The sequence below is a fragment of the Cicer arietinum genome, chromosome 1 (genome assembly GCF_000331145.2).
Source record: "Cicer arietinum cultivar CDC Frontier isolate Library 1 chromosome 1, Cicar.CDCFrontier_v2.0, whole genome shotgun sequence".
NCBI classification, from domain to species: Eukaryota; Viridiplantae; Streptophyta; class Magnoliopsida; order Fabales; family Fabaceae; genus Cicer; species Cicer arietinum.
In genome coordinates, this window is record NC_021160.2 from 1,688,902 (window position 1) to 1,706,035 (window position 17,134).

The 17,134-nt window shown below is 29.8% G+C and overlaps 4 protein-coding genes across 5 annotated transcripts; 1 reads left to right on the forward strand and 3 right to left on the reverse strand.

Moving 5' to 3' along the window:
* The first annotated feature begins 376 nt into the window (after positions 1–376).
* On the forward strand, positions 377–3,638 carry LOC101515140 (neryl diphosphate diphosphatase, chloroplastic-like). The gene is made up of 7 exons (XM_004485614.4): positions 377–529; positions 623–893; positions 1,753–2,131; positions 2,219–2,440; positions 2,638–2,776; positions 2,904–3,158; positions 3,234–3,638. Exons 1-7 carry the CDS (start codon positions 527–529, stop codon positions 3,516–3,518), a joined length of 1,554 nt encoding a protein of 517 aa, XP_004485671.1. The 5' UTR covers positions 377–526; the 3' UTR covers positions 3,519–3,638.
* LOC101515459 (uncharacterized) lies at positions 3,160–6,092 on the reverse strand. 2 transcript variants are annotated; one of them, XM_012714512.3, is made up of 3 exons: positions 5,495–6,092; positions 4,983–5,069; positions 3,160–3,485 (listed from the first exon to the last, which is right to left on the reverse strand). In XM_012714512.3, the coding sequence occupies exons 1-2, from the start codon at positions 5,928–5,930 to the stop codon at positions 5,014–5,016; spliced, it is 492 nt and encodes a 163-aa protein (XP_012569966.1). In that variant the 5' UTR covers positions 5,931–6,092; the 3' UTR covers positions 3,160–3,485; positions 4,983–5,013. The 2 variants fall into 2 exon arrangements, with proteins under 2 accessions (XP_012569966.1, XP_027187348.1); XM_027331547.2 differs by lacking the exon at positions 3,160–3,485 and adding an exon at positions 4,737–4,896.
* A 2,641-nt stretch (positions 6,093–8,733) lies between these two features.
* LOC101488215 (uncharacterized) lies at positions 8,734–10,199 on the reverse strand. Its single transcript, XM_004485616.4, has one exon. The coding sequence runs from the start codon at positions 9,881–9,883 to the stop codon at positions 8,912–8,914; it is 972 nt and encodes a 323-aa protein (XP_004485673.1). The 5' UTR covers positions 9,884–10,199; the 3' UTR covers positions 8,734–8,911.
* A 632-nt stretch (positions 10,200–10,831) lies between these two features.
* On the reverse strand, positions 10,832–13,167 carry LOC101488546 (multiple organellar RNA editing factor 9, chloroplastic). Its single transcript, XM_027330120.2, is given in 5 exon segments — positions 10,832–11,267; positions 11,269–11,405; positions 11,498–11,563; positions 11,659–11,756; positions 12,770–13,167. Coding segments are annotated over 5 exon segments (852 nt in total). The 5' UTR covers positions 13,132–13,167; the 3' UTR covers positions 10,832–11,078.
* Between the last annotated feature and the right edge of the window lie 3,967 nt (positions 13,168–17,134).

Sequence of the window (17,134 nt, forward strand, 5' to 3'; positions counted from 1 at the left end):
ATTATGTAGTTTATAGTGTGACATTTTTAACTAAATAGACTTTTTTAGAAGTCTTGGTCTTATCTGTTTAAGAAAGGATTCTGACATGACGTAGCCTAGAACCGTAAACCCATGTCGTTCGGCCGGACATATTCTCATCCCTACCGACAATCAATATAATCACATGCTCCGATTAAAGAGTGTCTCAAATATTTTATAGTATAAATTTTGTAAAATTAGAATGATATCTTTAATTTTTTATTAACCATTCTAAAATTTTACATTTGCACCTTATACCTACGGAATAAATAGCCAACTGAAAATATTATCTTTTCTATATGAGTTACTTTTTTATTTTAGGAACTCATTGTCTTGTCAATGTTTTAGAATCTTTAAAAACGTTAAAATATGTTATGCATCATTAAGTTATAAATAGCTCCACATATATTGTTCCCATCTCATCAAAATATATATCCTCCTAAATTAAATCATTGCACAAGTTACAACCACCTAAGTTAAGCTAACACCAGCAAAGAAAAATTCCAACATGGTAAGTGTGTTAAAGAACAAATAAATATACAATGTTCTAATATTATAACATCTTTTAATATTCAATGTTAATTAAAACTGACTTACATTTTAGGATGTTATCTATGTCAAACAAGCTTTGATTTTGGAGGAAGCCAAGAAAGTATATAAAAAATTTGCTTGTAGTGAGGATCCAATGGAGAGTTTGTATATGATTGACATCATCCAAAGGCTTGGAATTGAACACCACTTTGCTGAGGAGATTGAAAAACAATATTTGATATTGAACAACATTAATCCCATTGAGTTTGTCAATAGCCATGAACTATATGATGTTGCACTTACATTTCGCTTACTAAGACAAGGAGGCCATTATGTTAATCCAGGTTAGATTATTTTCATTCTTCAAAAAATAAATAGAAGTAATATATGCTGTTATGATTCTTCAAGTGTTTGATGGATTTACTCACTTTTTTCTTCCTCTTATTAAATTGTTATACATAGCACACATAAAATAAAAATTTGTAATGTGCAAAATATTTAAGTAATATAAACAATATGCATCATTAAAATACTAAATATTGCATACTTGCCAATAATAGAAATTAGGGATGGAAAAATGGATGGACATATTGATTGTAATTGATGGATCAAAGCATTCATTCCATTCACTCAAAATAAAACTATTCAATAATTTCACCATATTTTTTCAATGAATGGATATTCAACCTATCCATAAAAATAAATTATAAAATAATAATTTTTATTATTTAAAATAAAAAATTCAAATATTATCAATTATTTAAATTATTTATTTATTAATAGTTTTAATAAGAATTGTTAGAAGTGGTGGTCGGATGCCGCCTATAGATCAGGCTGGTGGTGGCCAGCGGCAGAGATGTGATGGCATAGAGTGGCGGCCAGCCGCCACTTATGGTGGCATGCGTGGAGCATTTTATTTAATAAAAATATATATTACATTTTTAAAATAATATTATAAGTAAATTATATATTTATTATTTTAATCCTTTGAATTTGTATTATTATTTAAATCAATCATTTGGATTTAGAAAAAACTTTGATGCATCATTATTTATTCTACTATAAAATGAAGGGATTGATCGGATCAATATGGATTAATGAATAGATCGCTATTGACACCCCTAATAGAAATTAGAATTAAATAGTAACTATATATATATTGAAGAAGTTAGTTACTAATCACCAACTGTAATGGATGAGCAGATTTATTTGACAGCTTGATGTGTAACAAAAGAAATTTTAGAGAAAAATATGGCAATGATATGAAGGGTCTCATTGCTATGTACGAAGCATCTCAACTAAGTATGGAAGGAGAAGATATTCTAAACGATATAGGGAATTTTAGTAGTGAGCTTCTTCATACATGGTTGTCAAGAAATCAGAATTGCAATGAAGCTATTTATGTTGCAAACACTCTTCAATATCCACTTCACTATGGCTTGTCAAGGTTCATGGACAATAATAACATATTCCTAAGTGGTTTGAAGGCCAATAATGAATGGACTTGTTTAGAGGAGCTTGCTAATATCAATTCCAACATAGTTAGAATCATGAATCAAAATGAGATCATTGAAGTTTCCAAGTTAGTTCCCTAACTAAAAAAAGTTGTTATTTTACTTATTTCTTTTTATATTACAATTAAATATTTTTTATATTAAAATCAAAATAGATGGTGGAAAGAAGACATAGGAATGTCCAAGGAGCCCAAGTTTGTTATGTATCAACCACTCAAATGGTACATGTGGCCCATGACATGCTTTACAGATCCAAACTTTTCAGAGCAAAGGATTGAACTCACCAAAGTTATCTCTCTAATTTATGTTGTTGATGATATTTTTGATGTTCATGGGACATTAGATCAACTTACTCTATTTACGGACGCTGCTAAAAGGTATATATATATTTTCTTTATAAACCAAATTTTATTAAAAGTAATTTCTAATACACATATATAAGGTTTATAAAATTAAGTGAGATTTATAATTTGCTACAAAATTTGTATAGCATATTTATCTATAAAATGAATTTAATTTAGCATAACATATATATATTGATATATCAGTCTAATGATTGAATGTATGAATTCAGATGGGAATTGGCTGGTACAGAGAAACTTCCAGACTTCATGAAAAATTGTTTAAGTTTGATTTATAAGATTACCAATGAATTCGCGGAAAAGGTCTACAAAAAGCATGGATTAAACCCCATAGACACGCTTAAAAAATCGGTAAACTAATCAAGTGTGTTAATATATAGTATGATATGATATATTTGACCATATAAATTATTTTTAGAAACAAGAGATTATTATATATATTTCTAATGAAGCTAGCATACTAATTTGTGTGAAACAGTGGGAGAGATTTTTAAATTCTGTGTTGAAAGAAGCACATTGGTTTAATTCTGGTTACTTGGCAAAGGCAGATGAATACTTGAAGAATGGAATTGATAGTACAGGAGTCCATCTTGTACTTGTGCATTCATTCTTCCTCTTCAATCACATTATTCAAGAACAAACTATTGCTATCTTGGACCATGAATTTCCAAATATCATATATTCAGTGGCTACAATTCTTCGTCTTTCTGATGATTTAGAAGGAGCAGCTAAGGTAAAATAACTCAAATAATTCATTTATAACATTTTGCAACAAACATTATTATATATTTATTAACATAAAATGCAGAGTGGAGATCAAAATGGTCTTGATGGCTCATATATTGATTGCTATACTAATGAACACCAAGATATTTCAAGTGAAGAAGCACAAACACATGTTGCTAACATGATTTCAAATGAATGGAAACGTCTCAATCAAGAAATCATAAACCCAAATCCAATATTTCCATCATCCTTTATCAATTTTTGTCTTAATGTTGCAAGAATGGTCCCTCTCATGTACCATTATGGGAGTAATAGTAATCCAAGTCTCTCCAATCTACAACAATTTGTCAAGTCATTGATCAGTTAATGTTACTCCTAAGTGCATTTAGTACTTATTCAATAATTTCTTGAGAATAATATATCTATTGGTCAAGATTTATCGTTAATATTGAAAAGAAGAGATGAATAATTTGGAATTGAGCTCATACACACCAATCATAAAGGAGTATTTCTGATTAATTAGAAGCTGCATACATGTGACTCTATGAAACATATGATTCAAGCTTCTTTTTTCGTATCAGTAGCTATGATTTCATCACAAGGACAGTAGCATACTCTTTCTGATATTACTATCTCAAATATGTTAACTGGATATGAAAAGTAGCTTCTTAACCATTCAAAAGTATATATTAAACTGTACTGAACAAGTTTAAGTTTTAACAAAACAACATACCAATTAAAACAAAACTAGTAAACTTACATGTAGTAAGGCATGTGGAAATGAAAACCAGTCAAAATAGAATATTATACTTTTTGGTTTGCATTAACTTCCTACTTAATGTTTTATTCTACCTACCATCAATTTAAGGCTAAGAAAAAGTTATAAAGGTTAAAGGGCTAAAGAATTGAAGATGCCCTTGAGCTTAAACCTTAAAATGAAAAGCAACTGCAGAATCTATGCTGTCTACTTAAGGGTGTCAAGTACCACCTGCAATGTACTTCAATTCAACAAAACTCAAGCTATGTACATAAGAATATGATTCTAGAATATAATCTCAACATGGTTGTCCAAAATGAACAAGCATTGTCCTCTGTCAAGAACCAGTACCAACTAGACATTAAAAAGGAGATATTTGAATCTGACCAAACAAGTTCATATTTTTTTGATGTTTTTTTTCTAATTCCTTAGAATTTAGAAAGCACTACACAATTTAGCAAAGGCATATACTTAAGAAATAAATTCACAGCAGACTAACCTTAATGATCATTATAATCATAATTTTTATCTTGTCTGTTTAATTTTGATTAAGAAATTGGATCCTCTACAGCTGCTGAATCATATTTAAGCTGTAAAGGATCTAGGTTCCTCATATAGGATAGTTAATTTTTGGTTTTAATAATCATAAAAAATATCAGAAAACTTTAGCAGATTCTCTAGGATCAACTATTAAGTATGGTTGGGATGCTAAAAGAGTACCGAGAAGGAGCTTCAGAGTTTGATCTCTGCAGCTAACAAATTTCCTTGTTCTCCCATCGAACTTACCACTAACATTTGACTATAAAAAAAGAAATGATACATATGACATGAAATGAAACAACTTTGCTTGAATATTAGTAAAAAAAATCGGCACATAAAGTTGCATTGAAATATTTTACAATAAACACCACCATCAGCAGCTTCTTTTTTGTTACTTCTTCTCTCAAGTCTCAACTTACTTCTAATTTAATCACAACCCTCCTGGTATCTATGCACATTACACAGTATAATCATTTCTAATGAACAAAACAAAATCAAAATTGGAAATAGAAAAAGAAAAAGAAGAAAAGAAACCATCTTTCCAGATAGATAAACAGCTCATCTTTTATCTCTGATCTTGAAATCCAATACTCTTCCTTCCACCCATTTTTATTGAAAAACCTGCATTCACATTCAACTTTCAAATCAAATCACTACAAGCATAGAATGAATTAACTCTTTGTAAATATTTGGTTCACAAAAATTGATTTTTAGTTAAAAAAAAATAACTTGAATATAAAGTGGTTTATATTCAGATACATTTAAGTAAAAGTGAATTCACCAATAAATTTGAGCTTAAAAAACACATTTTGAGTCAAAAACTGCAAATCCCAGCTTAGTGACAAAATCAGTTACACTCAAAGAATCCAAACGTGTAAAAATCAAGTTTCTACCTCTAGAATCAATTTTGAGAAATCCAAAAAGGAAACTGAACATACACATATCTCAACTTTCAAATTGCATGCACAAACTTTTCAATTGTTATTTACAACATATCATCAGAGAGAGAATCCAAGTTGGAATTATGACAAGAACAATCTACATACCTTGGGATCTACAAACTGGAGGATCTTCAAAGAGAGAAAGAGAGAGTTGCTTATAAGCAACACCAATATCAATAAGAATTAGACCAGACAAAGGATCATTGACAATAATATCTTTAACAGGTAACCACAAAAAAAGCTCTTCTTGAGAAAGACCCTCCAACCCTTTAAGCTGACCAAAACTAAGGTTAGCTTTAACAACAGTTTCAAAAAACACTCTAGTTTCATATTTTGCAATACAAGGACTATCCAACTTCACTTCCAAAACACCCCTTTTATCCAAATTGTATGATTTTACACTCTCCGGGAATAGCCCTGCTGGTAAACCATGGTTTAGGAGAAGCTCTTGAATAGAAGAATATGCATCTGTAACATGGAGAGGAACAAGAAGAAGAATAAGAAGAAAGGTTGGTTGAAAGAATATGATTGTGAATGCCATAGAGTGGTTCTTTGTAAAAGGAAGAATAAGGTAATGAAATGAAATGAAGCTTTTGACAGTGTGGACAGAGAAGTTTGGTGCATGAAGGTTTTAAGAGGGTTTGTATTTTTAATGTGGCAGCATATGAATGAATGATAGCACCGTTTTTTTCAACACTATGATTGGAAATTGGAAGTGGGAGCCAGACAGGACTATTCACACAATTTCTATGTTCCTGTTTTTTGGCTTTTACTTACATTATTATATTCTTAAATGTTTTTTTTACATAGTGCATTTTCAGCTCATTTTATATATATATATATATATTTTTTTTCTTTTTAGAATTTGAATACACTGAAATTGGGTGTGGTGTGTATTTTTATAAGGTGTTGGATACTTAAAATTTTGTGTCGAAATATCAATTATGTATTAGATTTAAAATCAATAATTGAAATTATTTAAAATTAATTTTATAATTGTGTAATTTAAACTGTTTTTTAAATTGATTTTATTTATTTATTGAAATTGCATGACCTAGGTTGTTGCGCTACAATCTATGATTGAGTGAGACAAATGTTATGTGACAAGGAAGCGTGACAAAATTGAGACAGATCTAAAGTTGGAAATGGAATAAAGTTAAGGTTACTACATTTTTAATCAATTATTATGATGTTAAGGAAAATTAGTTGGTTTGTTTGGTGGTGATACTGATGATTTGAGTGATGGATATAAAACTATATAATAAAATTAATTAAATGATTCTGGTTGAAAACAACTTTGCCTTTACGGTTTCTTCATGTTTTTTAAATGTAAAATAGTGTAGTGATGGAGTGACATATTTGTACGTAAGTCGTAAATTGGAATATATATATTTTTCTTTGGCCTTAATTTGCGCTTGCAAAGGGACCAATCATATATTTTATTTCCCCTTCTTTGTCCCGTGTTCTCTTCGTCTTAATTTGGTATCATTGTATCTAAATATCACCAAAGTCATGCTTTGTCTAATGTTTTAGAGTATAATTATTTTGATCCTCTTTTTAATTCCATTAATTAATTTAGCTAAGAAGACTTTAAGCAAAGAATAGGAGTGGATGATGTGGATAGATTGAGATTGTAATCACATAAACATGCGTGCGGGAATGCGCCAACAAGCATTTATTAAAAAGATTTTAGTCACCAATTACGCTAATTAAATTGTGGTGGGAGCAAAATTAGCTCCTAAAATCGGTTGAGCTTATAATTTTTCCCATGTAGTAGTTACTAGCTTCATTACTACGTGTTGTTAATTCAGTGTTTAAAGATTTTTAATTACTTTATTTCCTAAAGTGATCTCTATAAAAGAGAATCCTAGGATGATGGATCAATAGTAAGTCCAACTTAAGAGGTCTTCTACAGAATTCGGCTAAAGCTTATTTGGGCTTTTGTGTAAAATTAGCCTTGGATTGAAGATCATCTCAGAACAAAATCATTTAAAGTGTTAACCATTCAACCATACAGCTTTTCTATAACACTTTATTAGCTATGGGTTAATCATTTATTTTTAGTTTTTTAATTGGACATTATTCATCGAATTGGGTAGGAACACAGTGGACGGCAAAGTTAAATATTTGATATGTAAAAGAAGTAATCGAATATATTTAATGTCGAGATTTGATCAATAAATTAGATCAGTAAAAATAAAGAAAAGTTACATTAAATTAAAGCTATTTTAGAGATATTATCATTGACTAGAAGATAAATTATTAAATTTTTCTTATATTTCATTCTAAAAAATATAAATAATTTTGATATTTTATTTAGAAGGAGTAATATTTTACGTCCGTCTAATTTACAAAAAGAAGAAGAAAAATTATTAAGATCAAAGTAAGTTATTCAGACGATTCTCTTTTTCATAAAGAAAACTTTAGGTTTCTCTCTTCTTCTTCATCTATTAAAGAGGTGATTTATGACAATTTTGTGGTTTAGAATAACCCCCTCTAAATAATTTGTTTCCTTCATTTTATCTAAATAAGTAACTTCCATACAAATTTAGTTTTTCTTTCGTCTCTTTCTTTGTTGTTATTTCCCTATTTGAGTACAACGTTTTTATTTTCACAATGCGACGCTTTTTCCTATCTTAGTGTAGTGTTCGTTTTAGTTCATAACGACATAGTAACTTTGATCAATACATATTTCAATCAACGATTTTAACGTCGTCATAAAGATACAAAGACATAAATATTTCAGACACCTGAAATTTATCATAATTATAGACATGTTGTCATAATTCTACGATTTGAATCAATTAATATAGTATCTTAAATATTTTCTAGCCACTTCACTTACATGGGAATATATAAACTAGTAAGTGTATAAATGGAATTTTAGCAATTAATGCACCTTCAAACTTGGAATTATTTACGAATTTAGATTATGTGCAATCACATAATGGTTAGTCGTGTAGTTAGACAATCCGTGTCTGATTGAGATCGGACAATCCACCACGTGAAAATAAAGCTGTGAAAAGTACGGGGATTCTTGTAATTGTTTCTCAATAGGATCGGATCACTACAAAGGGCCAAGGAAAAACTCCAGGAATAAACTTGATCTTGTTTTGTGTAGATTGGGTCTCAAAACTAAATTGAGTAAATCTTGGTGTTATATTATCTCTTCCGTTACTGATTTTAGATTGCAAAATATGATTCAAATTCAATGCTCAATATCATTTTATAAAAACAAAAACCCCTTTGAGCAGAAAATGATTCATGAAATTACTGGCTCTTACTTACACTAGTTCAGAGCAACCTATTACGAACTAGAGCCTTACTATTATGGCAAAAAAGCCTACCATGAAAATCTATTATTTTTACATCATTCAATCAAATTTTCACATTTATTACAATAAAGACAGGCTTTACACCTTCAACTTCTTTTAGATACATCAACTTTTGTAGGAAAAGAGTATGTTTTATTACGTCACAATGATTCATCAGTCTAATCAATCTTTAACTTGAATGGCCCAATCAATATCTTCTTCCATTTCCATAGCCATACATAAGTTCTCCTCCATATTCGTCATCCTTTCGCCCACCATATGGATATGGATTACCAAACAGATAATCTGCAGTCCCTTTCCACATATTCTCCTGACAGTAGTAATTGTTACCTCTATTAATTCCTCCATTTTCACAACAATTTTCTCTCTTCATCTTTGACAAACAAGGCCAATTCCCAAACAAACTTTCACATATATCCAAAGTTTCCAATCCATATCCACTAGGATATTCAGTAACCACTTGCTTCTCGGGCTCATCAATCTCTCCTCCATTGTATCCATTACCAAATCCACTTCCATAACTAGACCCTGAATAGTTATCATCATGATTTTCCTCACTATCATCACTGTCTTCATCTTCATAAGGCTCACTAGTTTCTTTTATACTACTATCTTGTAACTGTGGCTTTTCTATAACAGTTTCTTCTATGGTTTCAATTTGGGGTTTGGTTGGTTTCTCATCAATAATTGCCTCTTTCTCAGGAACAATAATTGGAATTGAATTGGAGCCAGAACGAGGATAACAAATTTTATCAGAAGGTGTTAGAGGTTTACCATAGGTTTCAGAAATGTCATAACCACCACCATAAGGTGTTGGATCATATTCATCAAATTCAGGCTCATTAAATTCCAAGGTAGAGTAAGAGATCACAAACTGAGTCATACCATAATTAGGATCATATACAATTGATTTTGAGTCACTAAAAGTGGTCGCAGAATATGCTATGGTTTGGTAACTACTATGATGATCAGAGTAGTAATTATTAGGAGAAAAATACAAACTTGAATCATACCCATAATTTGGTTGATAATTGTAGTTATAGCTATTATTGTAAGTCATAAAGGATGGAACTTGAGAATAATCATAATTGACAGGATAAGAGTTGAAATTGAACTCACCATGATCAGATCCAGAATAAGAAGAGCTGTAGTAGGCCATGCTTCAAAGGAGATTGAAGATGGAACCTTCAAAAGAGGTTACTCAAAAAGCAACTATGGTTTTTTCTGTAGGATCTGTTCGGTGGTGAATGAAAATACTTTTTCCTTAACATTTAAAGCTATTGAGTGGATTAGTATCATACCCACCCACCAACCGCAAAACTCTTATCTATGCTAAAATGTCCACATGCAGCGAAAGAAAAGGGAAAATATTTATATAGATATTGCCACGGAGGAATCAATTTTATTGCATGTGTCAACACTGTTGCTCATCAAGCATTGCCCATACAATCATTGAAAAATAATCCAGAAATATTTAGATTATCATGACCTCAATTTTATTAACTTTTAACATTACTGAAATCACATATATTATTCATATGGGTCCACAATATTATTATTTTTGATATATATTGGTCAACAATATTTGTTATTGAAAAAATGCTCAAGTTACATTTTTTTTTCAAGTGAAGAGTGGAGTAGGACATAAAGGAATAATGGGACATAATCAATTATAACCAGCAAAGCAAGAGCCCTGGCAAATTGGCCATTGCCTTAGTTTACGGTTGAAGTTAGGATATTATTTTCAAAGGTTTATGATTGGAGACATCAAGAGTAACGATGGATATTGGCCGCTGATGGATACTGCTGACCCAATTACACACAGTGGTCTGACTGCGACATAAAAAGAATCTTCAATGATCATGTCAAGTTAATAATGCTAACTATGGAGAATTTTTTTCATTTTAGAAGTGTTAGAGAAAAAAAACTAGTTGGTTACACTTTTTATACTTTCAACAAATCATAACCACTCAAATCATAACTGGTTGAGTGATAAGTAACACCAAATTACACAGACAAACAACCCTAACACCAGACTTATATCTCTCACAGCCCAAAAGCACATATTCCTCGAGATGAATCGTGAAATGCCCTTCTGAACGTGAAGTACACAATATATAATGCTATGCATCTGATGAGAATCCCATACAGATTTAAGCTTCTAGTTGGTCCATCAACAATTCAACATGAGCATGATAATGTGGTGATGAGCAACAATCCTTTGTTTTGGAATTACTCTCAACAAAACTGAAAATCACCTGAAGGCTGAAACAACAGTAAAAATAAGTACTAGTGGGGAGAACTAACAAATTGATAAAGCCAAGCGAATGAACTTCCATTTCCAAGGAAACCCATTATGATTCCCTATTAGAAGAAAAAGTCCTAATTATCCCTTGACGAGAAGTAAGCCATGAATCTTTGATACTCCATATAGGTATCCCTTTACAGATTAGGAGACGAAGACCAGTAACATCCATAGTAGAACAGAGAAAGAAATCAACTACCTCATGTAGAGGATGAATCTGAGGAAGCTGCCTCTTGTCTTGGTCTTTGACGCCCAGCAGGAGGAGGGCCATCTCTCCGTCTCTCATACCTTCTACCCTCATTCTTTGATCCACTACGTTTTGGTTGATATGTAGGGTACTTGCAAGGAATGATCTCCCCATTTATGTACTTGTCACCTGAAATTAAAGAACATAGATATTGAGTGATAAAATCATTAATAGGTAGAATCCTGAGCACATGATAAATAAGGTTAAAATTGATAAATAACCTCCGTAGTCTTTATTTTTAACATCTATGTATGAGTCTGGTAGTACCCAGAGAACACCAGGCAAACCTATAAGCAGGACAAGCATAAATAAGTGATGAAGACAATAATTCGTCAAGTAACAAAACATTATTATCAAGACAAATTCCAAATTGAAACTTTACCCTTGAACTTCTCAGAAGTTACTTCATCAACGGTGCACTGAAATCCAGTGTAAGTTGTGGTGCTAAAGGCATACATATTCTTCTTTGCTTCTTCTATGCTGATACACAACCACAAACACATCTTTTACCATTGTAGTCATCACTACATAGGGTCATCTACAGAATCTATCATTACTATGTTGAACAAAACAGAACCCATTGCATTCCATATACATGTCCCCCACAAAACAGAACCCATCATTACCATTGTATTCCATCCACAAACAAATCTTTTACAACAATAACCAAAATCTTTTCCCATAAGATGGGATTGTTTACATAGACCAGGTCTAATACAATGCCATAATATGAATCATATCTAAAAACAGGCCATTTAAATTGAAATATTTCTCGATGGTTTGGCCCATAATTTTCCTTGGTCACTCCTCATCTCTTACTATTGAACTATATCTTTCATCTGGTCTACCACCCTCAACAACACTTATATAGGTCATCACCCTACATTCCAAACCACCTAAACTTGGACTCTACCATAATTTGTACAACGGTAGCTACCCTACTTCTCTAATGATTTTGTTCCTAATCATATCTTGTCTCATTTGACCAGTGACCACTCATTTACAACATTGAGTTTACTTATTTGTTACTCGCTCTATCCCACAATGACTGACCCATTTGATCATTTCACACAGTTTAAGAAAAAAGTATAAATAAAAGATTGTTTATACTAAATTGCCCCTAAACTCAAGTGATGTATTTCCATCACAAAGTACACCTATAGCATTCATCCATTTCATATTATAACTTTAAAGCACAAACTAAATTCAGTTTGCTTTGTAGACTTAAAAAAGCAACCATACAAACTTTGAAATATGTATTGACTCACATTTGAACAACGATGGACAAGACATTTTTTGTACACTTCAACTGCATTTTACAAATTTATACCTTTATGTTTTGACCTTATACAGCAATTAAGAGGACACACAAAATAATTCTTAGAATTTAAACTATTCCCAATTGCCTAAACCCTAACAACGCTAAAACTTTAATTTAACAAAACCTGAGAATTAACAAAACAAATTATGAGAAATTGTGTTAAGAAAATAACCTTCCCAAAACACTAGCAAGAGTTTGAAGGTAAGTATCAATCATTTGCTCGCGAGTGGGTGCAGGATCCTTAGGAAACTCCATTACAATGAGCCAATGGTTGTAATCGCAACCGGGGAGCATAATCGTTTCCCTCTGTTCATTGCTGCTGCTTCTCTTGGAAGAGTGATCTTCATCCAGCACCGCTCGAATTCGGATAGGGTTTCGAGTAGGGATTTTGGTACGTATAGAAAGAGGGTTGAAGTTGAGAGTTGGGGCTTTAGGGTGATAGGATAGGGTTGAGGTTAGGGTTAGAGTCTTGGTGGAGAAATTGAAGGATGAAATCGTCGCCATTGGAAATGGAGAAGTTTGTGATAATGCCATTGTAAATGATAAGACTTCAGATTAAGCCGTTTAGTGCATAAGTATTAATATTTTGTATTATACGGCGTCGTTTATATTATCAAATATCTAAGGTCCACTGCACTGCACTAGTATGGGTCAAGTCTCTTATCTCATAACGGACTAAATATTTATAAGGTGTTTGTTGAAATATTTCAAATACCCAAAAATACATATTTATATTGACTAATTTAAAAATATAAAATATATATTTTAATTAATTAATTAAAATAAATTTTTAAATATTATTTTGACATTCTTATTATGAGTTAGAATTTAAGAGCATAAAATTCAAATATAATATAAGTAAATGTAGGACTTTTTTATTTTGAGAAAAATATTTTACGTTTTTATTTTGTTAAGGGAATTGGTATACAATTTTTTAGTAATTTAAAATAAAATAGAATTTATTTTTTTTTTAAATTAACATAGCATTAATATATGGATGTCGAAAACAGTAATTTTTTTTGTTGTTGTGTAAACCTCCTAATTACGAAAAAAAATGATGATTAAGTTATTTTTGCAAAGACACAAGATAGAAAGGGTGGGAAATCCGAAACGATTGGAGCTTGAGCTAACAAATCCCAAAATTGGGATATGTTTGCTTATTATTCAAATTAACCTGGCTACCTATTTGGGTTCTCAACCCAAAGAGATAGAGCTGCACTGAACATTGGGCTTTTTATTTTTATTGAGAAATTTATTATCTACCCCTCACTTTTACTTTCCATTGTCAAAGTATATAAAGAGATCATTTAGTCAAAATTTATAAAAATAATAACATTTCAACAATTTAAAATTGCATTTTGAAAATTCTGGTGTTCATCCAAATTTTTAAAATATTTTAAAAGATTCTAAAAAAATTACATTTTAAAATTTTCATATTCAAATTATTTACTTAAAATTAAATGAAAAATTAAATCAAAATAAAATAAAATAAAAGACTAAAGTGTTATCTAAAATTAAGTTAAAGTACCACATAAATAAAAATAATTGTGCTTATTTATTTATGATATAAAATTTTGAATTTAAAACAAAAATTTAAAATTAAGAGAAACATTAACCTATTGAGAGAGATTGAGCATCGTTGATCTCATTGAAAAACAAATATAGAAAAGAAGAAACAGTTGAACAAAACTTCATTAACTAGAGTGTGGACAACATTCCGAGGATACGCACGGAAGAAGATACGGTAACCAACAAACAAAACATAACAAAACCTTAAACAGAGGAAACCAAACCCTGTTTTATTATCGTGTCAGAGCAGTTTAATTAACAATTTATCAACTAATTGTCGAAGCAATATAATATAATTAGTATTAGGACTATGAGCACGTCATTTACTTACTTTTGGTTCTTTCAAGTCCACCCGTCTTCTTATATTTGTTGTTTTTGTATCAGGCGAATTCATTTACCTTATCATCCGTACATAGCAGGAGCAGTTTTAGTTTAGTACTTCGTTGGAAAATTTCAACATTTGAGTTTATGTCAGAATCACAAAATGCTTTGACTTGTTAACGTAAACACAGTAATTAATTAATCGTATTTCACTTCTATGATTGTGTTTAAGTTCACTTAATACCAATAAAAAACAACAAAGAACATCAATTGCTTAAATTGGTTCTCCTTCTCCGAAGCTAGTCAAATTAACTAACTGTCTTTATTCTATGCCTGTTTTTATATCATTTATGGTATAAGTGAGTAATTACTCAACCATTCCCAACTTCCTAGCTATAGCCACGAACTACTCAATTTTAATCAGACATGTGTGCACAATTATGCTGCCCGAGTAAAAAGGCATCTCATTGAAATACAAATTATTTATTCAATATTTAAAAGTTAAATTTTTTTCTTCTTACGATATTTGATAGCGTAACCATCTAAAAACCGAAATGTATTGTTAGTTAAGTAGTGCTCTAGGTCAGCCGCTTGCTTACCTGCTATTCTCCTCCATGTCATTTGATTGATTTTTTGATTTTTCACCAAAGAGAGATGATTTAAAATTAATTTTTTTAATCAAAATCATCCTTCTTGATCTTTTTATTATTCTCTTTTATCCAAATAAGTTATTTATATATATATTTAATTTTTCTTTCGTATGTTTGGTGGTTTCGTTATTTTTCTTACCGTAGCAATGTATTTGTTTGTCGTTTTGGTGCAATATTTTGATTTTTCGTCTTGTTGGGGTGTTTTGATTTTTCGTCTTGTTGCAATGTTTTTTATATTAGATTGGTATATTAACTTTAATCAAGAATGCAAATTCACTCAATGACTTTAGCGTCGTCAAGTTACAACTTCGGAGATATAGGTATTCCGAATATTTTCATTTTATCATATTGGTAAATTTTGTCACATTTGTAGACATTTTATCATTTAATGCTATCAACATGTTGTGGATTTATTCTTAGATTTATCATTTTTATTTTTGACAATTTTAAATTGTAATATTTTCGATAAATATAATATCTATTAATTTAAATAAATTAATATCGTTTTTTTAAAATTAAATTTAAATTTTGCATAACTAAATTTGGTTAAACAAATCAATGTAACTCCGTGACTATAACTCTTTTTTGGACATGGGTTAGCTAATTTGAAAGCCCAGTATACTGTATAAAGTATAAACCTACTCAGAACTCTATTCTGTATAAATGTTTTTATTAAGGTAAAAAAATTTAGGTCTAACATAATATTTTCAAAAACCAGACCTGATAGTTTGTTTAGACTTTATTTTACAATAAGGCCTTCACAAATGTCAAAAAAATATATACAAATCGGTATTATAATAATTTATATGGTTTAACATAGTTCGGCCTTTTATACTCAAAAAAATTTGTTTGTAGTAGAAGTATGGATTTCTCAACTAAATAGATTTTTTCTTAAAAAATCTTTAATTTTATTTATTTTTGAAAAGTCTAATTTAGTATGAATCTGTCGTAGACTATAGTGACTATACACCGTAAACTGTTATGAATAGTTTAGTTTATTTTTACAGTTAATTAAAACTATTATATTAAAGTATAAACTTTTAGACACAAATATACTTATATAAATATCATTATTAAAACAACAATCTTAATGTAACTATTAAATTTACTTTTATCTATCAATAAAGATTAGATCTAATAAAAAGAATTAGACTTTCACTACATGATAAGACTTAATTTAATGTGTTCAGTCTAATTATTAATTTTGTTTCTTCTAAATTAACATATTTTGACTGAACCTTTAATTTCAGTCACAATTATATTTGATTGTTTTTTATGTTTCATTATATTAAATGTTACTAACAAACACCCTAGATATTCATATCTCTAACTTCCTCTTTTGTAATAAAAACTAAAATTTATTTAAAAATTGATTATTAATTTCTTTTGATTTGTTTTAAAAACTTTCTAAATTATATATATAAAAGAGAAAGAATAATTTTTTGTTTATTCTAAAACAATGTTGTTTTGGCCAAAAATATATTGATTAAATAAGTTCTTTTAATTTGTATCTAGTAGAAAGACAAATACATATTATATTTCTCGTGTGTGTGTGTGTATATATATATATATATATATATATATTATTTTATTTATTTGTTTCAATTTTATTTTACTTATATTGTTTAAATTTATCAAAAATTTCAATGTAAATATTCATGTTATATATTTTACATGTTGAAGTTTAAAAATATGGTGTGTTGTTAAGGAGTTTCCTATAATTATGATGTTAATTCATTTTAAACAAAAGTGAATTATTAAAGGTAAATTTGTTCCAGAGAAGTCCAATAATAAATGTTGTTTTTTTTTAGGTACAAAAATATGAATTTAACTTTTTATAATAGTATAGATTTTGCACATAAAATTATATTGTGTACAAAACTTTCAATTCATTATATCTCATTATATTTATGCGACCATATGTTGAGAAAAGGAATGTTTGATGAAGAAGAGTGAATGATCCATGTCAACCGCACCAAGGCGAAGATTAATTTTGG

Excerpts from the sequence above, each read along its gene's own strand:
- LOC101515140 (XM_004485614.4), top strand. Across the intron at positions 2,441-2,637 it reads TTTACGGACGCTGCTAAAAG|ATGGGAATTGGCTGGTACAG; the intron begins GTATATATATAT and ends GTATGAATTCAG. Across the intron at positions 3,159-3,233 it reads ATTTAGAAGGAGCAGCTAAG|AGTGGAGATCAAAATGGTCT; the intron begins GTAAAATAACTC and ends CATAAAATGCAG.
- LOC101488215 (XM_004485616.4), bottom strand. The coding sequence starts at position 9,883 with ATGGCCTACTACAGCTCTTCTTATTCTGGATCTGATCATGGTGAGTTC.
- LOC101515459 (XM_012714512.3), bottom strand. The coding sequence starts at position 5,930 with ATGGCATTCACAATCATATTCTTTCAACCAACCTTTCTTCTTATTCTT. Across the intron at positions 5,070-5,494 it reads TCCAGTTTGTAGATCCCAAG|GTTTTTCAATAAAAATGGGT; the intron begins GTATGTAGATTG and ends ATGTGAATGCAG.